At 37.7% G+C, this 15,738-nt stretch overlaps 1 protein-coding gene across 1 annotated transcript in view; it reads left to right on the top strand.

The window, feature by feature from the left end:
* The window catches only part of LOC132815217 (putative Polycomb group protein ASXL3), a 305,275-nt gene extending 296,574 nt beyond the window's left edge, over nt 1–8,701 (top strand). Inside the window, exon 12 of the mRNA XM_060824032.1 lies at nt 4,962–8,701. Within this exon, the coding sequence (XP_060680015.1) occupies nt 4,962–8,627 (3,666 nt within the window). The 3' untranslated portion in view covers nt 8,628–8,701. The remainder of the gene's footprint in view (nt 1–4,961) is intronic.
* The last annotated feature ends 7,037 nt before the right edge of the window (nt 8,702–15,738 follow it).

Raw genomic sequence — 15,738 nt, 5'->3', positions numbered from 1 at the left:
ATGAACTGTAAAAAAATCATTTCGCTCACATTTAAACTCTTCCCACCTCAAATTCATGGTTTGCATTTCTATGAAGTCGGTGTAAAAACCAACAGCTGTTAAAGTCTGGCTGGCTGCCTCACTGAGCATTAAACAAACTTACTGGCAACAAGCTGTCAAACAAGCCATAATGTTGTGAATTGCCTCCTTTGTAGGAACGATCCTGTACTAAGCCCTTCTCCCTCCCTCCACCCTCATGAAAATGGCCAAAGTATGAAATGGAGCAGGGTTGTATGAGCCACGTTTGTTGGCTGCTATCTGTAGTGCTCTTGCTTATTCACATTCTTGCCTACTTGCATTGTCTCTACCACTTTCGTTATGTTGAAAAGAAATTGAAAACTGAAAATTATCTCATGGTGCAGATGGTAAAATTTGACCAATGCTTTGCTGACACAAAATGAATTCAATAAATTATACTGATTACTTTTAATGGCTGCAGATAGATGTTTACAGAAAATGTGAAAAGAGTAATGAATAAAGAAATCACAAAAAAGACAATTAATTAAATAAATCTTAAGCTCCTGTTTAAGGTTTGTAAAAGATTAATTCAGTTCAAATCTGGAAGGTCTACTGTAGTAGAATTAAATTACAATCCTGTCACTGTAAGTTTGATCTATTATGTCCCACTTCAAAATGGAATAACAACTTCAAGAAGTGGGAATTTGTGTTTCAAGCTGTTATTTGAGTAATTGACCCTCCAAGTCTAAACAAGCTTATTCACTCAGTTTAAATGGAGCTTTTGAACAAAGAAAAATGCATGAGATAAAAACAAAAGAGCTAAAACAAGAAAATTCAGATGCAGGTAATCTGAAACAAACACTAAAAATGCTGAAAACACAAGAGATTCACCAACATCTTCATGAAGCAATTAATGAATAAATAGTTAAGATATTGCCTTTAGAGGTCAGTGCATTGAGTATAGGAGTTGGGAGGTCATATTGAGGCTGTGGCATTGGTTAGGCCACTTTTGGAATACTGTATGCAATTCTGGTCTCCCTGCTTTGGGAAGGATGTTGTGAAACTTGAAAGGGTTGAGAAAAGTTTTTCAAAGAAGTTGCCAGGGTTGGAGGATTTGAGCTATAAGGAGAGGCTGAATAGGCTGCGGCTATTTTCCCTGGAGCTCAGTGGCTGCGGGATGACCTTATAGAAGTTTATAAAATCATGGGGCATAGATACAGTGAATAGTCAATGTCTTTTCCATAGGATAGCGGAGTCCAGAACTAGAGGGGATAGGTTTAAGGTGAGAGGGGGGAGATTTAAAAGGGACCTAGGGTGCAACGTTTTTCACATAGAAAGTGGTGCGTGTATGGAATGAACTGTCAGGGGAAGTGGTGGATGGGTACATCATTTTAAAAGGCATGGATGGGTACATGAATAGGAAAATTTTAAAGGGATATGGGCCAAATGCTAGCAAATGGGACTAGGTTAATTTAGGATATCTGGTCTGCAGGAACAAATTGGATCAAAGCATCTGTTTCCATGCTATACAACTCTATGTACACGTAGCAACTGACACAGAATGGCCTGTAAAGTGGTAAGTAGAAAATAAAAGATTGTTAAATGAGATTGACAAGCCACAGGAGGCATAATAGGAGAAGTTAAGGAGATGAGCATAATTTTCATCTTTGCTGATCAGGTGACAATCTGTTGGAGTGGATCAGTCACTCATCATAGAATTTACCCATGTTTCATTATAATGAATTGTATCGAACAAAGATGAGACATATTCTATAATAGGCTGACAATCCACTCCATCAGTTTATTAGTCAAACAGTAAAGGTGGAAATTAGTCTTATTTAAGAAATGTGGAAAACATATGAATCCTGAAGAGATAGGTACCACGAAAATAAGTAAGACAAAAAAAATTAAACTGAAGTTTGAACAGATACATCCAGGCTAATTTTATTTGTTTAAAGCTTTATTTCAGAAAGTTGATGATGGATCAATGGATAATTCAGTGAGATGACAGAATGAACTTCATTTTCTATTTTTACTATGCTGATACTGTCATAAGCAAGGGTGTAATGGAATGATTTTTTTTTGCTCAGTCCCAGTCCTCTAGAAGCTTCTCACAGAATTGACACAGTTGCATGGTGTTAAATTATGTTGCTTAAAAATGGCATACTGTTTCATGGGTTGCCATATTGGCATTATATTCAATATTGTTGATTTGGTGCTTCATTCAATGTTTATTCTAGCCTTCATTGCCATGGACAAGTAGCCCTGAAATTTATTGAGGTGTGAGTGTTGGGGAAGAATTTTAAGATCAGAAATCTGCAAATTAGTCTAATTGGCAGGCTTAGGCCCTTGTTGGATTAGAAACACTCCAAAGTTGGCCAGACTCCTAGAGAAAATCAGGAAACTGTACCTTAGTGAAAAGGAGAGTAAAGGTGTAAAGTGATGAAGCAATTCCTTGTGTGCGGTCTATTCCCAGTGAGAATGATAGTCAATCTCATAGGAAGTCCATTTTCAGGAGGAGATGGCACCTAGCCTAAGAGCAGGGAGAGGCTGATGTCGGACGGTTAGCTTGATGAGCTGATGGGGTGGGATGCTCTTCTGATTCTTTTGGCCCTCAAGTAGTGTTGTATAGACAGATTCTCCACAAAGCTTTCCTTAATTCCTTTATTTAATGTGTTTCCTGAGGTCTTGGAAACCCAGCCAGCCAGGGTTAAGCCTGGAAAAATCTGAGACAGCCTCTTGCAAACATTCAAATGGATAACCATTTCCTTTGATTAGGTTGGTTAGCTAAGTCCCCATGTCCAATACAGCTGCAATTGAAAGGGTTGAAGATGGCTGAGATAGAGTTTGAGATTTTAAAAATTTTGACCAGTTTGTGGTGGGCTTAGAGGAGGAGGTATTCAAACAATCCCATTGTTATTTTGATGCTCCAATGGCAGCTATTTAGATGCTACTTTCCAAATGTACTTTTGAAATTTATTTTTAAAGGCATTTAAAACATAAATATGAAATGTTAATTCATGTCCATTCAACAGTCTGCAAACAGGTACGGGTTTTGTGCATTAATGACTGGCTACACTTGAGCCAGAAGGCCCAGTTCATGTTCCATCTGCTGTAGAGGTGTAACATCTCTGAATGGATTGATTAGGAAGATTTTATCATCAATGAAAACATTCATGTTGGTCACTGGACATGGAAAAGGGCCCCAACCAAAGAGAATTCTCAGGAATAATAAACTGGTGTAGTTTCTAGTTTAAAATGGAATGGGACTAAGTTACTTAAGTGTCAATATATTCTGAATAACTATTTCTTGATTTATGATTTGGAGGTGCTGGTGTTGGACTGGGGTGTACAAAGTTAAAAAGTACACAACACAGGGTTATAGACCAACAGGTTTATTTGGAAGCACTAACTTTCTTACCACTGCTCCTTCAGGTGGTTGTAGAGTGCCTGATGAAGGAACAGTGCTCTGAAAGCTCGTGCTTCCAAATAAACTTTTTGGACTATAACCTGGTTGTGTGATTTCTAAATTCTTGATTTATAGCCAATAAAACCTGCTATATTCCAGCTGGCTATTAAGCATTCCAAGATTTGTTCATATCAGTTCTTGAAGGCCTCGGAGAGGTGAGAGAAGGTCTTGTGCATTTGCTGTTTGGAAATTTGAGAAATCGTTTCTCTGTTTCCTTTGTGCATCTCTTTTATCTTAGTGTACTTTGTTGTTTACTCTTCAGATTTCCTATGCAGTATGTGGAACATGAAGTGATAAATACATCCAATTTCCTGTTTTGTTTGTCTTGGTTGTTCAAGTGACAGATTAACAGAGAAGCTGTTATCCTCCAGGCTTTTAAAATAAAGAAACATGCCTTTTAAAAATCTTCTTTAAAAATCTTCGGTCAAATCTTTTTTTGTCTGAAAACTTGAGACAATAAGTCTTTAAACCTATGGTCTAACATTCAAGTTGTTAGTTTTTCTTTCTTTCCCACTTCTCTCCAGCAAGTTTAGTGAGCTGACAAGATTAGTGAGCTGGCCTCGTGTCAGAGTTTCTCCACTGAGCCCCTTATCCATGACATACCATGGCAAACTTTAATTTTTGTTTTATCTGGGAAGTGCTGTCTTCACAGCACAGTGAAGAGGAAATGAAAGAAAAGCTTTAGAGGCCAAACCAGGAGGAACAATATGTGGGTAACATCTGGGTGGTTGGTGGGGGTTGATGTGTGCACCCAATCACACAAAAAATGATGTAGGCATCTTCCTTTATGTCTTCTCCACAAACATTTGGATTAAAAGTGGCCTGCTCACTCTGGACCATCTGCTCAATGATATTTTCCATGAGTTTTCTTGGTACTAAAGTTAACACTCACTGGTGTTTGCCTCAAACTTACAACCTTATTTTCCTTCCCAAAGTTTATTATCTCATAGTTCACCATGTTAAATTATTCTGCCACTAAGATGAATAAAAGATAAATTGTTGACAACGCAATCATAATTCACTAATTGAAGACTCATTGTGAGAGGGTCCCTAATTGATGTAGCCAGGCGCAAAATGATCCTTCTTACCATTATTTCCAAATATATTCTCTCTCCAAGAAACAGAAATTAGTGTTACAAGACAGTAATTGCATATGTGCAAATAATACCCTTCATGCCTGATCCCATGACCTTTTCAAAATACTTTGGAAAGCATAATGAGAATATAAACAGCATTGAAGTAATAACTGTAAAAATGACATTTCTTGAAACAGAACTTGCTGTTGAATATCCATTAAAAAATCCTGAAACAATGACAGAATCTAGGCTTTCTTTTAAATTAAGCATCATGAATATGTATTGTTGGCATAACTGCACAAAACAAAAGTTGAACTAATGTAGAGTATTGTTAAATAATCTGCATAACAGAATGCTCAGATCTATCTTGATTTTTCAGTGTTTTTGCAATAATCTAATTATGTACTTTTCTTCATCAGATTCACTTATCAAGAATCAAACTTCCTTTTGTCATCAAGAGCCAGCCATCTTACCAGATTTGTCCAAAGACATCCTCCAGTGTTGTACTAGGTGGAGGAAGAAATACAGGTGCAAGGACCCTTGCAGATATCAAGGCCAGAGCACAGCAGGCTAGAGCACAGAGAGAGGCAGCTGCAGCAGCAACAGCTGGTACAGCAGGAAATGGAGGAACCAGTAATACAGGATCAAGTGGAGTACAGACCAGAACATTGGCAGATATTAAAGCACAAACAAAGGCAAAGTTACTGGCAAAGCATCTTGCAAGAACACAGTTACTGCATTCAGATGAACAGCCTTCTTGTAAACAAGACAGGATTGCAGAGGGGGATTTGCAGGATACCAACTTTTCAAAGAGTGAGGAGATGGTTAAAGCAGAACATATCCCTTCCATAAATACATTTATAACATGCTGTACTGAAAACACCCCTGTTCTAAAAGTAAATGACAATGTCACAAATAATGCTATGTCTTACTCTCCTGATAATGCTGCAGTGGCAAACCCTGCTGTCAGTAGTACAGTATCCAGCTGTGTCAGTAATGCTACAGTTCTACACTGCACTGACAGTATTGCAGTGCCAAGCACTGCTCGTCTTGCTCTGACCACCTTTACTGATAATATCACTGCACCCAACTCTAGAGTGGAGGAACAGTATCCTCACAATATTATTGAACAGAAATATGCTAACAACATAGGTATGCAAGGATGTGTTGATAATTGTGCTACATCAAGTTGTGCTAACAAGAATTTCATATCAAGTGGTGCTGCTAATAACACACTGTGTACTAATGAAATTATTGTCCCAAGTACTAAAAATGTTAGTAATAACATAGTCTCTCCATATTCGGTTGGTATTGTTTCCAAAGCTCACACTGAACATACATCCATACAATGTTCACCTGAAGTCATTGTTTTGTCTGAGTATTGCATCAGGGCAAGTTCTCCTAATCAAAGCTCAACTCCAAGCTCTAGTGATGATATGACCATTCTCAACAGTAATGAAAATGAAGTTCATAACTGTCATGATTCTTTTGGGTGTCAGTCTGTTGCTAACACCACATTGTGCAGCTCTGTTACCAGGACAGGCATTTCAAGTTTCAATAATAGTTTGAATTTTATGAGTGATATCAATATGCCAACCAACTTCAGTGCTGAAACTATCCCAAGTTCTACAAACCTGTCACTAGATCTGAAATCTACTTCAGTACTCGAGGAAAACAACAATAGCATTACAAATGCTGAGCTATTGAACTCTTTGAAACCTCTTATCATTACAGAAGGACCCACTAATCCTGATATTGGTTGCAGTGAAACTAATTCACAAACCACGCTTAGAAACTACTTTTCAAATTTCAGTATAGATTCCCAGGTTGAAATGATTAAAACTGAAAATGCCTTGAACAATAAAATACATTCTCAGGAATTTGTCAGTAACTGGCCTGAATCAGACTATGATAATCAATTACAAAATAACAGCAGAAGCAATTACTGTCAGGTCTTAACAGACCAAGAAAAAGGTAGATCTCTGCTACCATCTGAAGACTCACATGGAACAACATTCCAACCTGTAAAAACAGACACTAATGGTCTACAGTTTGAACTTAGTGACCTGCACCATCAAACCTTTACAGTTAAAAACTCAACAGATTTAGAAGGAATAGTTAGTAATAACCAGCAGCAAAATACCTCAAGCCAAAGTAAATCTAGTCATCTTGTTAATGAGGAAAAACAAAGTGTGAATGAACTAATGAGTAATGTTAATGAAAGACACAGTTTGAATACCCATAAAGAATATGATGATGGTCCGGTAAAGAATGACAAATTGTACACTTACACAAATCCTGAAGAAACCACATGTACCAAAAAAAGAACATTGGAGTCACTTAGCATTCGTGCTGAGGCCAAAGCTGATCAGTCTAGGCTTGAGGAACAATATTTGGTCTCTGAAACTAAACTGGGAGAATATCCGGAAAAGTGTAATGCTGTAGAAAATCACCATCAAATCAATCCAATGATCGACAATTTGCAAGGAAAAGGTTCTAAAGCACCTTTAAGCACAAATCAGTCTCAGACCTTCACATTAGCAACTATTGAAAACCAAGAAAGAACTTCTGCTCCTGGAAGCAATAATCGTCATCTTTCATCAGTCGAAGCCAATAACCCTCTTGTGACACAGTTGCTGCAAGGGAATTTGCCGTTGGAGAAAGTACTGCCTCAGCTTAGATCAGGTGCCAGGCTTGAAATTAATAGACTTCCACTGCCTTCTCAAGGGTGTACTGAATCCAAAGTGACTACAGCAGATCGAGATGTCACCATTAATATTCCTAACTCTCCTCAGGCCTCAACAGGACATACGTGGGGTACAGTGTGGCAAATCCAATGCAAAACCCGTGATATGCATATAAGCAAGAGACAGGCTAAGTCAGTAGGAGAACAGTCACAAAGTAGGTTTAATCAAGCAAAGCAGTTCACTGCTGTAGGAGTAAAAATGTGGGCCGAGGATCAATCAGGGGAACAGCAGACGTTATTTAAACAGGAATGGATCAACAAAACTTTTATTCAGCACAAAGTCACTCAAAGCTCAGTATTTAAAGAGTGCAAGAGAACTTTGCCTTCATGCAGTTTTGAGCAGAACTTGTTGACCAGTAATAACAACAGCAGCAACTTGAATGTTGCAGACCCTGTCTCACAAAGACAGCACACTCACCAAAAATCTGTTATTTTGCAAGGATTGACTGATTCTGAAACCTCACTGCAAGCTGCCCTACCAACCACACTGACCTATGCCACTCCAAATGCATTAACATTCAACCAAGCTCTGGAAAGAAGCAGCCCAGCATTTAACTCCACGACACAAGTCAATACATCAACAGACACAGACGAGGAAAGCACAGATGCTATTTTCTCAAATAGTGTTACAAATAAGCAAACTGATAGCAGCTGCAGAGCAAAACAAAGTGTCCAGAATAAATCTGTAAAACATCTTGTGACTCTAAGCGAATGTAATGCACCACCTAATCAAAACCTAGGATCTATTACTATGGAAACCAATAAAAGACCAAGTTTGCTTTCCACAACTGACACCTGTCGTGCAATTAAAATGGAGCAGTTTTGTATTGAGGGCATAAACAATGGCTGTACAGTGGATGTCAAAGATATTTCAAGTCAGTATCATGAAACAAAAGAGCACCTAAAGGATTTTAGACCAACAATGGACGTATTTTTAGGCAAAATAGTAAATGAATCTGACTTTTCTTCTCCTTTGCCCTCAGGGTCTGGTAAACCAGTTTCACAGGTTGCTACTTCAAAACTTCTGCACCAACAGCAACTCTACGGCAATTATTCTACATTACATTTCAGTGGAACTAATTTAAAACAAGCTGCTTCTGTTATTGAACAGTCCATTGGTAGTTTCTTGGGAAGCAGTGGAAATAGCACTATTACTTTGTCTAATCAGAACACTCCCATTCCAACTCATAGATTTTCTGATAATGGTGGTGAAGAACTAGAATTGAAGTGCTCTTGTAGGCTAAAAGCCATGATTATGTGTAAAGGATGTGGAGCCTTCTGTCACGATGACTGCATAGGGCCTTCAAAATTATGTGTAGCCTGTTTAGTAGTACGATAGTGAATGTATAATCAAAAGGATTATTTCTACCCAATGTATAGCACAGGAGTAGCAAGGTTATGACTGTATGTGATCATGCTAAAGAATCATAAGGAGTATCTTGTTAATCCTTGGAGAAGTCCGTTGAGCTGTATAAAGCTTCAAGAATATAATGTTATTCCAATAATGTTCTGGATTAATAAGTATAACATAGTTCCCTGCATTCACTAAATTCTAATTCTGGATGAGTTAGTGATAGTTGTAGATGTTTATAAATAATTACTGTTTGTTGATATGCCACTTCAGGCCTCAGTGAATTGGTATGGAGAGAGAGCTGCACAGGCAATCTCATGCAGTATAAAAAGAGTGGGGCAATATTCCTGCCTTGCTGGCAACAGGAATATCATTTGGGTTATTGGCAGCATTGTGAGAACAAGTGGTCAGTCTTTCTCAGTCAGATGGCAAATGAACTTGTCAGTGAGCAACCCAAAAACACACAGGTTAAAAAAAGGGAAATCTTTTATTCTGGTGGGATATAATAATAAATATGTTACTTTGAAAGAATGTTCTGTTTTTATAGGATTAAAAATCCTTTTGGATACTGAAATGCTTTGCAAATAGCTTCTTGAGAGATTTTTATCATTTGCAGATGCATTTTTTTACTTTCTTTGGAGGATTTCAGAGAATCCTATAAGAAAAGTTCAACATTTTACGGGGTTTGTCTTTGCAAAGGTCTGTTCTTAGGTCTTTTACACACTTTTGTTAATTATGTATCATAATACTTGAATGCACAAATTTGCATACTCCATATCTGAAATACTAAAGCCAGCTGTGTTTTTAAATACAGAAAATAGAAAAGCTGTATAAAAGGAAAGCTTGGTTAAATCTTAGCACTATTTTTTAAGTTTTATAACAGTAGGTTTTATAGTCTTGAAATGAATTCTCCACCAGGATCCTGAAAGTTAGCACATCTGAGATTGAAAGACAGTGTGCATTAGTTTAAGTGTATTTTTGTGTAGTTTTGTCATTAAAATAGGTATATTACTTTCTCTGACTCTTTATCAGTGTGAGGAATTTTTAACCTTTTAAAAGCACTGAGAATTTACACAAGCTGCTTCTGGGGCTAGTTTAACCCCAAATTGTATCATGATACTGTAATGATCCTGGCGATGTTAGATAAAGCAGGGAATGATATTGTTGCAGTTGATCAATATTATAACCAAATGAGTGTAAGTCCCTTGTAAAACTTGTTTGAGTAATTAGATCATTCAAGTATTACACATAAAAATTTTTTTTTAAATTGTAGAAATAGATGAAAATAAGTAAGTACATTATTTCTCAGAGAAATATAGTAGCCCGCATTTATTTAACATAGTGTTACCACTAATGTTGCTCATCCATTTTGTTACCTTTTTGTTACTTTTATCATGCGATAGCACTTTGTAAGAGTATGCAGCAAACTCAACAAATGTAGAATTGATTGAACTTGGTTTTTTTGTGATTTTTTTTGTTAATGGAATATGGTCTGATCATGCAAATATTTTGGTTTTTTTAAACCAATCCATGCATTGCACAAAAAACACAAGGCTCTCACAGGAAGTTGGTGCTGCTAAACTGGGTTACTAGGTGTTTATAGACCACTGTAAGCTTGAAGCCCAAGAAATTACCAGTGATGGGCATTATATGTAATGTCAAGAATCTTTAAAATCATGAAACCGTATTTGCTGCTATCACAAACTATTTTAACTGCATTAATCTTTAACTACTAGTCATTTTCAAAGGTTTGTTTTCTCACCCTCCTCCTCAGAATTTAAATAATTCATAACTCGTGGAATCGCTCATAATTTCATAGCAATTGTCCAATATCCATTTGTTAACATGGACAATGAGTACTAGTATGGAATGTGGAGTCACAAGAATGCCTACTGTGATCTTATCCAATAATCCACACATGTACAGATGCAGTTGCTGTTGGACTCAACCATAGTCTGTGATAAACCTGCTGTGGCCGTTTTCAAGAGCCTCCACATGATTAAAACTGATTACCCACCAATTGGTTAAGTGTTTGTGTTTCTGGGCACAGCAAGATCAATGTTCTCCTTCCAAGTGCTGCCAGCCAACAGAGACTACAGACCTCTAGGCCAGTCAGGCAGATCTGGAGGAAGGAAATCAGTTTAAAAGAAGGAAGGCTTATTCACAGGAGTGCAAGCAGAAAGCAGCAAAGAGCCCATGTTCTCATCCTAGAACTCTAGTTTAGTAGTCTAATAACATGCCCCCTTATCTGCTATTCTGTATAATGCCACTTGACAGGATACTGATCTGGGATGAGGTTTAGCACCTTCTTGATCCATGTATCAGCACTTACCAGCAAATCAAGAGTTCTATAATTTACTAGCTCCATTGTCTTGTTTTTACTACAAGTTAAACAAATTTAAACTGAGTATGGAATTTTGATCAGAAAGCAAACCAATTTTTATACCTAGACTCAGGTAGAATAAGTAAACTTGATCCAGTAACTTAATGCATCCCAATCAAATGATAGGAATCACTACTGTAACATAGTTTAACATGTAACATGCATTTAGGGAGGAAATGCCTGAAAAATTGTATTTTTTGACATACATTTTTGATGATCCACTGCATACCCAAGAAATAATGTGCAGCAGATAGTTGTCACCTGAAGCCCATCATGCATTTTTCTCACCTGGATACTATTTGTTTGCATGTATCCTGCTAGCAATGGTATCTGTTCCCCCGATCAAGAGTAAAAGCTGCTGCAGGACCTTGCAAGATGGAAAGAACTGAATAAATTAACAAACATCTCAGTACTTTGCCAATGTTGATGAATGCTACATTGTCTTAACACCCTCCAATGCAATATGCTTAGAGTATAGAAATGGTTTTGCTGGATTTAACGTAAATAATCTAAAGCCTGGTAAGTGTCCATGGCAATTGAAGTAGTTTTGCAAGCTATTCTATCTCTGTTTCTCATGATCAGATTTAATGCATGAGTTTGTATTCATCATTGCCTGAGAGATTGCATGTATGAATGATTATCTAGTCGACTAAATCGTTGCCAGATCATAATTATTGGGTCCATTGTGTTAGATTCATAAAACCAGGTCGATTTGTTCCCTCAAATGCCTTTAGTAAAAGATCATTAATTATCCTCAGGACTCTGTCTCTTGTATAAAGAAAACAAAAGGCACTATGAAATGGGTATTAATGGGGATTTGTTTATGTTGTTTTCTTGTTTTGGTGTGAAAAAGCCATGGTTAAGTTTTTAGCAATGTATTTTACTTAACTTTCATAAATGTTTATTGAATATGATTTCAAGAGTGTTTGTAAAACTCTGAACCATAAACATGACAGTAAGCATTGATTGCTAACAATTATGAATATTATTAGACTTATACAAGTGCAGAACCAGTTAACACAGCAGTCAGCATTAATATAACAAGAATTGATTATTGTGTATGTTAAAATGTATTTTTAAATTTTCAATATGAACCATTTCAAATTATTTTAGAGTAAAATTCCATTTGGTTTTCAAGTCATTGTTGCCCATTGCTATTGCTAGACCTACTTCACATTTCTTCCCACTATCAGTTTTGTTATTTTGCTTAATTCAAATTATTAGACAATTCAAACAATTTTAGTGCAAAAATGGCTGAATTAGAATATAGTAGAATTCCCTCCAGTTTGGAAAAAGGCCATTATTTGGCCCAACAAGTCCATACCAACCCACTAAAGAGCATCCCACTAGACCCATCCCTCAACCTTATACCTGTAACCCTGCATTTCTCATGGATAATGCATCTCACCTACACATTCCTGGACACTACAGGGTAATTTAGCATGGCCAATCTAACCAACCTGCACATCTTCAGACTGTGGGCGGAGACCAACGTACACACAGGGAGAATGTGCAAACACCACACAGTAGGCCAAGGGTGGAATTGAACCCAGGTCCCTGGTGCTATGAGGCAGCACTGCTAGCCACTGTGCTGCCTTTAATTATTGGAAATACATCTTGTTTCAGAATATTCTATGTAGCATCCCAGTCTCGCAATGCCTTCAGTGAAAGAAACCATAAATGTGAATGTTAGTTAAGGCACAGGTTCAAACTTTAAGCATCTTTTTCAAACCAAATGCTACAACTATTGTGCCGCGTAAGTTTTAATTTTAGATGCTTTTTCTTCCAACAATTGTACAAACTTCTTTTAATTGAAAAATTTACAAATAGGGTTCTAATAAATGTTGTGAATAAATCATTGATTTTAAAGCCTGTAAATTGTACAATTGCAACTGGATATTTCTGCATCCATTCCATAACTTGGAAAGAAATGAAGTTGAACTACATAACTGGAACCACTCTCACTACCAAAATTAATGCAAGTGATCAAATTTCTGGTTTAAAAAATAAATCTATCAGCTTACATTCCTAACATTTAAAATTAAGTTAATTTCAAGAAAAGCTTTAAAGCGCATAGGAAAGAATAAACCAATGGGAATAAGTGGGTAATTGTTTCAGAGGGACAGGATTGGCACAATGGACTAATTAGTCACTTATACTGCATTAACATTTTATGACTATATGTATAATTATATAATCTTTGATTTTATTCATACATTATGGCCATGTTGAAGGAATAAACAAAAGTGGTTCAAGTATAGTTCTCAGCTTTTGATGTCTTTCATAATAATTAACTGGTATCTCTGCCATCTTTTATATTTCAGTCATTTGTTCACTGTGTTTGTCATTACATAAGCAAATGTTTTCCTTTAATATAATATTGTATTCATGGTATCTCATTGATCCAGACATTATCTATATTGATAAATATGATTTAAAATATCATGCAACAATATGATGTTTACTAAAATAATCATTTTGTTGCAACTTCTTTTTTCTGTTCTGTTTACCAAAGAAAAGATAAATTGAGTCAGGTGACACAAATTCAGAAATGGTTTACAAAGTCCTCTAAAGAGGCAATATATTTTCTTCTGGATGCATTTCTATTACTTAACATGTATTGCCTAACAGTGACTAACAGAACAAGTAGCCAATTCAGTTTTCATAACTAAACAAAGTGTTTATTTTGTTGTAAATTCAGGGAACCACATTTTGCATTGTCTGTTATCTTTCTGTTTTCCAGTCACATAAAATGACATTCCACTTTGTCATAAACTTTTTAAAAAAATTATTGTGTATGTGTTTTCTGTATTTTTGCTGCTTAAAACATGTACCAAGCAATCATTTGCTCAATTAATCTTCTGTAGTGAGAGGAAAAGTTGTTCAAAATTTTTCAGAACACCTGTCTTGAAAGGGAGCAGCAAGTTTCCTGTTGACACTCCTTATTGCTTATTAAACATGGTACAGTGGTATTATCCCTACTTTTCAGCCTGGTGCCTTGGGTTCAAGTTTCACCTACTTCAGAGATGTGTAATAACATCTGAACAGGTTGATAAGAAAATAGGTTAAACTTCTTGTTAACAGCCCAACTTGTCAAACTCACCATGCAAACTAGCCATCAAGAAAACGCAACATAGAAATCAGAGTAGATTCTTGGGTCATTCAGTTTGCTACCTGCTCCAGGAGATCCTTGAGCAAACTGGAGAGTATGGCATGATCCACCAGCATCAGCCACAACATAAAACCGTAAAATATAGGAGGAGAATTAGACCATTTGGCCGATTGAGTCTCCTCCAACATTCAATCATGGCTGATACATTTCTCAACTTCATTCTCCTGACTTCTCTCCATAACCATTGATCCCTTTACTAATCAAGATCTTACATATCTCTGCCTTAAAGACACTCAATGACTTTTTGTACACAGCCTTCTGCAGCATTGACTTCCACAGATTCACTATCCTCTGGCTGAGGAAATTCTTTCTCATCTCAGTTCTGAAGAGTTGTCACTTCACTCTGCGGTTTTGCCTTCAGGCCCTTGTCTCTCCAACTTGTGGAAACATCTTCTCCACTCTATCCAGGCTTTGCAGTATTCTAGGAGACAGTAAAGTGGAAGCTGGAAGAGCACAGCAGGTCAGACAGCATCCAAGCAGCAGGAAAGTCAATGTTTTGGTCCAAAGCCCTTCATCAGAAGGGGGAGGAGAAAGGGTAGGTGGGATGGTGATAGGTGGATGCAGGGGGTAAAGGGTTATTGTGATTGGATAGTGGGAAGAGTGGAGCAGATAAGTGAGTGGGAAGATGGACAGATTAGAACAGGGTCAGGAAGACAAGGAGGGATGGGCTAGGCATGGGCTCGATGGATGCAATAGATGAGGTTAAATGATCTGCAGGTGAATCTCTGTCAGATCTGGAACGATTGTTTAGGGCCTCAGACAGGGGTGAGAAGGGAGGTGTAGGGGCAGATGTTGCACCTCTTGCAGTTGCAGGGGAAGGCACTGGCTGTGGTGGAGAAGTTGGTGAGGAATGTAGAGTTGAGGGAGTCACGGAGTGAGTGGTCCCTGTGGAAAGCAGACAGGAATGGGGAAGGAACTAACTTTTTGATGGTGGTTTTCAGATTATAGGTGGCGGAAATGTTGGAGGATGATGTGTTGAATTTGGAAGTTGGCGGGGTTGTATGTGAAGATGAAGGGGACTCTATCCTTATTGGGGGGAGGTATTTACAGGCAGAAGTGCAGGAGATGGAGGAGATGTGGTTGAAGGCGGCCTTAATTACTGAGGTGGTGAAACAAAGATCCCTAAAGTAGGATAGCTGGGATGTTCTGCAATGGAGACCCTCATAATGGGAGCAGATGTGGAGGAGGAGTATGGGATAGCATTTTTGCAGAAGAGTCAGGGAGAGGAGGTGTAGTTGAAGTACTTGGGAGTCAGTGGGTTTGAAATGGATATCAGTGGTTAGTTGGTTTCTGGAGATGAAGACGGAGAGGTCAAAGAAGAGGATAGAGGTGTCAGAAATAGCCAGGTGAATTTGAAGGTGGGGAGAGGTATTGTCAAAATTGATGAACTGCTCGATATCCTCACGGGAGCATAAGGTAGCACCGATGCAGTCATCAATGTAAAGGAGAAAGAGCTGAGGAATGGTGCCAGTGAGGGAGAAGAGGGACTGTTACACAAATTCTACAAAGAGGCAGGCATAGCTCAGGCCCATGCAGGTGCCCAT

Source organism: Hemiscyllium ocellatum, chromosome 4 (genome assembly GCF_020745735.1).
Source record: "Hemiscyllium ocellatum isolate sHemOce1 chromosome 4, sHemOce1.pat.X.cur, whole genome shotgun sequence".
Lineage (NCBI taxonomy): Eukaryota > Metazoa > Chordata > Chondrichthyes > Orectolobiformes > Hemiscylliidae > Hemiscyllium > Hemiscyllium ocellatum.
This window is presented reverse-complemented; position numbering and strand designations above follow the sequence as displayed.